Source organism: Aulonocara stuartgranti, assembly GCF_965226115.1.
Source record: "Aulonocara stuartgranti genome assembly, chromosome: 18".
In the NCBI taxonomy this organism is placed as follows: domain Eukaryota; kingdom Metazoa; phylum Chordata; class Actinopteri; order Cichliformes; family Cichlidae; genus Aulonocara; species Aulonocara stuartgranti.
Genome location: NC_138954.1, coordinates 26,161,036 through 26,167,313, shown reverse-complemented (window position 1 = coordinate 26,167,313; position 6,278 = coordinate 26,161,036). Strand labels below are relative to the sequence as shown.

Here is a 6,278-nt window from a genome sequence, read left to right as displayed (position 1 = left end):
CACCGCTGCACTACACTGCATTAGCCATAAGCCAAACCTAGCTAGTGGATGCTATTAGCTTCTCCTATGCCGTATATCTGAAAGATAAATGTATAAGTTTGCCTGTTTGGCTATTAAATAAACATTTACATGCTTTTGTCAAGCGTTAGATGAGAATATTGTTACAACTTTAACAGTTTTACATCTTAAATGGGAAACAACAACTATAAGACAGCTAAGCAAAGACTGTAAAAACCTAGCTAGCCAAGCTCTGTCCAAAGGTCAAAACCTACCTACAGTAAGAGCACCAAGCCCAGTAATTAATATGCAGACTATTCCTTTAAGCACACACAGCCACCTAAATAGTAATAAAACCACACCTTGTATCTTTTTTTTTTAACATTTTATTTTGAGCTTTAGAGGTGGCAGAGCAGGAAAGCAAAGAAATATACCTTTTTTTTCTTTTTTAAAAGAAAAGAAATATACCTGTGAAATGGTTTTATGGATAATGTTCAGTATTGCCAGGTGTGTAAGAAATAGATGAGATGCCCAGGTTAGTTAGCACCTCAGTGAGGAGATACACTATTCACTGAGACCTATCCAGCCCAGTGTCTGAGTGACGCTATCCTTGGGATCACAGAAACACCATTATCAGTGCACACTGACATCACTCAGCCCTCCAAAGGAGCAACGCAACACCCATCCACGTCCCCCACACACCATCACCCACCCTCTGCAGCACAGTCATTGTGTTCATCGGTCAGCCCATTGTCTGTGATGGAGCGTGGTGGACAGTGTCGCCAATCTCTGTCCAAACCATGATCCAACACTACTATTGTGACCAGTCTTTTTTCCTGCTTAACTTGACAAGATGCTGGTCCCGTGTGATGAGAAGAGAAGTTGGTGTCTGTTCTGCCTGGCACAGGGCTCTAAAGAGGACACAGATTATTGATCTGTGACATGAGTACAGTCGCTGTGGTGATGAAGCCTTGATGAAACGACACATGCACAAGCTACGTAACTGCCATTACCTCTCTGCTTGCAGGAGTTTCACACTGTGGGAGCCCCTGCTTCTGTCTCCAGTTTGACTCAGGACACTTTTGGCATCTACATCCACTTTCATCTCTGAAACCAACTTCAACAAATGAAGCAAAGTACCTGAAATACTGGAAGTTTTCCTCATAGCAGTTTTTTTTTCTTTTTTTTCTTATTTGCTCAAGGCAGCGATCACTTTCTTTACAGAATGAAACAACGAAACCAAACAACTGTGGGATCTTTCACACTGACTTCTCTGAGGTTTTCAGATGGGATGCAGATGGATGGACAGCAATACAAGACACTCATCTAGCACAAGTGAGTAAGTGTTTACAGGAGGTGAAGCACAGCGTGTTCTCTGTACAGTCATGGGACATAGAAAAGTTACTTGTGCTTTTGGAAATCTGTGTCCTCTAATATTCTGACAATCAACCCATGTTCTCCACACTAATTTAAGGTGTCGTCTTTGATTTTGGCTGTCTGAGCTGTGCCATACCTGACATGGAGACCTTTTACTACCCCATACGTCGGTCCTCAAGCCTCTACCTGGACCCTAGGCTTATACAGCGACGTATCCTGGAAGATCAAGTGGAATTATGGTGGTCCAGAGACCCACAACGCTCCTTGTTGTGTTACTGTGCCTCTGTTGCCCTCATACTCGGACTGGGCCTTGGTGGTGTGGGGCTCCTCTCCACCACCACAAGCCTATCTGGGGAATGGCGCCTAGGGGTGGGCACCACCCTCTGCCTCTTGGCACTTGCTGTCCTGCTCAAGCAGCTTCTCAGCTCTGCCATCCAGGACATGAACTGCGTGCGCAGCAGGCGTCGGATCGACCAGCTGAAAAGTGGTGGGAGGGCCGACCCCGCGCTGATTTTAGCTGTAGGGCTGGCAGTCATGCTGTGTGGGACGGTGCTAATCTTTGTGGCCACCATCGGCAGCCAAGGTCACGACAGCAGGGAAATGTTGGTTTCTGGTCTGGTGTTGATGGCTGCAGGGATGGGCATGTCTCTAGCTGTAGCGGGCTATAGTGTGCTGGCATACATCAAAAGAAGAAGGGAGCAGAGGAGGAGGATGAGAATGAGGAGAATGAGGAGGACAGGGAATCAAGCTGTCTGTGTGTTCAGTGTTTCTGGAGGACAAATGAGTCAAGCCAGGAGAGAGACCTCGTCGAGCAGGACCAGCCTGATCTGAAAGGACTTAAAATATCTGAGACTGGATGAAGTGGTTTAAAGCTAAAGGAACTAATAGTAGAACCGAGAAGGTTGTGTCAATATCCAAATCAAGTCTTCACAAATTTTCTTTCCACTCTCTTTATTGTTTTCCATTACCATAAAAACTGACTGCTGAGCTCTAAACACCATCACTGCAGTGCAGTCACATCATTTCTACAAGAACAATAGGCTGCTGTCAACAATGGCTCTGTAATTTGATAAGCGAATATTTCCCTCCTTTGTACTGTCTGAAGGCTCATTTATGCTGTGTCTGACTGATTATAGTTGTAAATAAAGAGCAGATGTCACATCAGATCAAAACATCGCTGTGTTGTAATTTCAATAAGAACGACTTTATTAAAGACGTGAATGTTCAAAAAAGTAATTTCATACAAACAAACATTCAGACTACAACAAAGATGTGTGAGTGTGAAGTTGTTTAACTCTTTGATGTTCACTGTCAGCAGAAATGTAATAAAAAAACAAAAAACTTAAAGGTAACTTAAAGGTGAATAATTGAATGGCATGTGTGAAAACAAATAGCATTTAGCAGGATATAAACATTAACATCATTATTAGCAAATAAACTGAATGTTGTAATTTTAAATATTTTCCATGTAGAGTTACATACACAGCATATGTAATATGTGAATCCATATCGATATATAGTACATTTGAGCTTTAAGAACAATTTCTACACAGCATAAAAGAAAAAAATCAAAGGTATTCTGATTGCACAACGAGTCAACATTACAGAGGTCAATGCAGCACTTTAAATGTGTTTTGTATTAATTTTGGCCCCTCTTAAGGTCGGTTATCTAATAATAACGGATAATTTGGTCAAAACATTTGCGTGGCTCAGAAGTTTCTGCAGTCAAAAAAACTTTACTGTTCAGTAAGTAGGTTGGGGCCCATGTTGGGGGTCATATAATAAATTTAAGGGTTTCAAAATGAGCAATATGAGCAGGCCAAAAAAGAAAGAAATTCTGATTTACTATTTCTTGTCAAGTTTATAATCCTGTCTTCTTTAAGGGCTCATGAGGCACAAAAGTTTTAAACTTTAATTATGGAAACGCTGCGTCCTGATGAACAGAATCAACTTTTGGAGTCTCATTATTTTTGTTGTAAACCGGTCACTTTGGAAAAATGTATTTAATCACCCTATAGTGAACTGAAGATCGTCGTCACTGTCATCTGTCCCCTCTACCTCGTCATCCTCCCTTTGTCCCTCTGGCATGTGCTTCTCACCGGGCTGGATGTAGTTGTCCTCAATGAAGCCATCGTCGTCATCATCCAACCCGGGCTGAGTCCCTCTGACTACTCCCATCCTACCGGACACATTGTTAGGGAAAGACATGTCCTCTTGACCGTACTGGCTCGCCCCATCCGACTCCTGGAGCAGGGAGTGTCTGTAGCTGGCCAGAAAGCGATGTAAAACGCGAAACTTAACAACCAACACGATGAAGAGTGAAAGGGTGATGACTGTGCCCAACGCTATAGCCAGATAGGAGAATTCCACCTTTGGGCTCTCAAATGAACTGTTTGTCTCTGCAGGAAAAAATTTGGTTCATCAAAATCTAACAAGACAGAACCCAAAACATTTCCTATGGATTAGGTATAGTAGAATATTAAACCCCTCAAACAAGAATAACACTGAAATAAAAGGTTACTGTTTACTTTGTTACTTACTTGGTTTGCCAGTGCTATTAGTGTTGTCTTCGAGCTCAATCAGAAGATGTCTCTGGGTGCCTTTTTCTCTGACAGCGTCTGATATAGAAGCAGTATATGCAACGTCACAGAGAAAAAGCACCACACTGATGCCACAGCTCCACAGACCCATCTCGCTGTACAAGATCTACAAAAATAAATACAGTAGTAACCAGGATTGTGATCCAAACAAGAGAGGAAATTTGGAGTCAAAAGAACAGAACTTTGGCGAATACCTTGAATAAGACTTGACTTGATTAAACTCAAATGTCAGCGGGACTGAATGCAGTATTACAAGGCAGACGATTTTGCTAAAAATTGCATTTGAAAGGATGATTGCACAGGCAGTAAGAAAAAAAAAAAAAGACCTGCTAAAGTAAAGTAAAGTTTCACAGGCCTGTAGTTACAAAGTGCTGCACAAAATATAAAAGAAAATGAAACTACTGTTAACAGTGATACAAAGCCAAGTTAAATTTTGGGCCATAATTTTTTTTAAAAGCCTTTGTCCCCCTCAATCGGTCCCAGACTCGTACGAGGAACAACCAACAAATACCACGTCAGTGATCGAGGAGTGCAGGAGCACCCTGAGGAGCTGCAGGGTGCTCAATAGGAAGCGAAGAGAAATCGTCTGGAGCTTGTCCATTTCCAAAAGATGCGTTTTTCACTAAATGATTTTGTTTTATGACACCAAAGCAAGGCATCTTGTGAAACATAGAGCAGTGAGAGTGACATGAATAAAGTGATAATAATATAACATCATTTTACAGTTTTAAGATGTTAAACTTCCATTTGACAAACTGGACACCTGTTCTTACTCTTAACTATCTTACCTATCTTATCTATGTTACTCGTTCTTCCCGTTTCATGGAGTACCATACATTTACACTGTCTGGTTGGGACGAAACATAAATTGTCAGTCATCATCATTATTATCGTAGCACGGAAGCATCAGAGATAGTATGAGTATAGTATCTGAAGCCTGCTCAGATTGTATAAGATAAAAGATCACAAATGATTTGACCTTAATCACAACATTAAGATAAAAATATTTAAGTTCTCTTCACATAGACAGTCACATGATGTTGTCAGGCCTTTAGTAACGTCCAGAGGAATTTTAAAAGACCTTAATTTCTTACTAATTACCTTCAATCTTAAAATAAAAGCACTCTCTTTATCACCCAACAGCAGATGTGTGTATACCGACTGTAATGTTCTTTACATTGTGTCACTAGCCTGTTTTCTTTCCAAATATAAACTCGGTTTACCTTCTAATGCTGGCCAGAGCACAGTAGCTGGTTCACTGAAGTCATATGACCACAACATACCTATGTTCACTCAGTAGTGTCACTTAATATTATCATTAACACAAATGTCATGTTACGCACACTGCAAAGCACACAAAAATCTATGTAAAAGTCCTTACCTGTGCCAAAACTGATAGAGAAGGTGTATTTTGGTCTTCTTAGCTTAAGATTTTGTTTTCCCCTTCCGTTGCTTCAAAAACAATAAAAGGCCTGTCTGGGCAAAGGTTACAAGACACGCCATAATGTCTCCCTTCTTGCACCATATCCTCAAGACAGATGTTAATGATTAACTTCACTGGGTTTATAATTTTTTCTTTGCCCTGTGTAACTACTTTCTTTTATATATTCAATCAATTCAATGTTATTTATATAGCACCAGCTCACAATACCAGTTGCATCAAGGTGCTTTATATTGTAAGGAAAAGACCCTACAGCAACACAGAGAAAACCCCAACAATCAAACAACCCCCCATGAAGAAGCAGTGGGTGTTTTTGTTCAGAATATAAAATAATTTCAAGAGTCAAAAACTCTACTGCTGTTGGAAGTAATGAAAAGCCTGCTGGCAGGAAACAAAGAGAGTTAATGAGTAAAAGGACAGTTACACTGATGCATCTGTGCTCTTGGGCCAAATAGTGGCACTGTAATCACATCAGACATAAAACAAAGACACTCCACAGAGCCTCCACAGCTCTGTGTGGAGGGGGCAGCTGTGTTAGCTCACAATCGCTTTTGTAATGTTAAAAATCATGAAAATAACAACAACATGCACTTAAAATATCTCCTTATACAAAAGAGAAAATAATACTTAATATTTCCTCTTATTTAATGTATAACGGTGTGTTATTGTGAGCTCCTCATGACTTAATCTATGTATCTTGAATTACTGTGATGCATAACAGACGTCGGTGCTGGATCATCAGGCAGTGAGGTGCCTGATGATAACTTAACTAATGTGATTAACTTGAACTGAACGTGAGCAAAACCAAAGAGATGGTGGTGACCTTCTCCAGTTGGCAGAGGGATCTGGCTGCTTCAGTCACC

At 40.7% G+C, this 6,278-nt stretch overlaps 2 protein-coding genes across 3 annotated transcripts; one reads left to right on the top strand and one right to left on the bottom strand.

The window, feature by feature from the left end:
- Positions 1-1,250: 1,250 nt before the first annotated feature.
- On the top strand, positions 1,251-2,428 carry tmem125b (transmembrane protein 125b). 2 transcript variants are annotated; one of them, XM_082513069.1, is made up of 2 exons: positions 1,251-1,332; positions 1,472-2,428. In XM_082513069.1, exons 1-2 carry the CDS (start codon positions 1,284-1,286, stop codon positions 2,203-2,205), a joined length of 783 nt encoding a protein of 260 aa, XP_082369195.1. In that variant the 5' UTR covers positions 1,251-1,283; the 3' UTR covers positions 2,206-2,428. The 2 variants fall into 2 exon arrangements, with proteins under 2 accessions (XP_082369195.1, XP_082369196.1); XM_082513070.1 differs by having other exon boundaries at positions 1,257-1,336.
- Positions 2,429-2,565: 137 nt separating this feature from the next.
- LOC309693649 (uncharacterized protein) lies at positions 2,566-5,446 on the bottom strand. The gene is made up of 3 exons (XM_082513071.1): positions 5,356-5,446; positions 3,915-4,080; positions 2,566-3,773 (listed from the first exon to the last, which is right to left on the bottom strand). The coding sequence occupies exons 2-3, from the start codon at positions 4,063-4,065 to the stop codon at positions 3,382-3,384; spliced, it is 543 nt and encodes a 180-aa protein (XP_082369197.1). The 5' UTR covers positions 4,066-4,080; positions 5,356-5,446; the 3' UTR covers positions 2,566-3,381.
- Between the last annotated feature and the right edge of the window lie 832 nt (positions 5,447-6,278).

Bases quoted from the DNA above. Each gene is read 5' to 3' on its own strand.
- tmem125b (XM_082513069.1), top strand. From the start codon at position 1,284: ATGGGATGCAGATGGATGGACAGCAATACAAGACACTCATCTAGCACA. The intron at 1,333-1,471 runs GTGAGTAAGTGT...CACTAATTTAAG, and splicing joins AAGACACTCATCTAGCACAA to GTGTCGTCTTTGATTTTGGC.
- LOC309693649 (XM_082513071.1), bottom strand. From the start codon at position 4,065: ATGGGTCTGTGGAGCTGTGGCATCAGTGTGGTGCTTTTTCTCTGTGAC. The intron at 3,774-3,914 runs GTAAGTAACAAA...TTTTTCCTGCAG, and splicing joins TAATAGCACTGGCAAACCAA to AGACAAACAGTTCATTTGAG.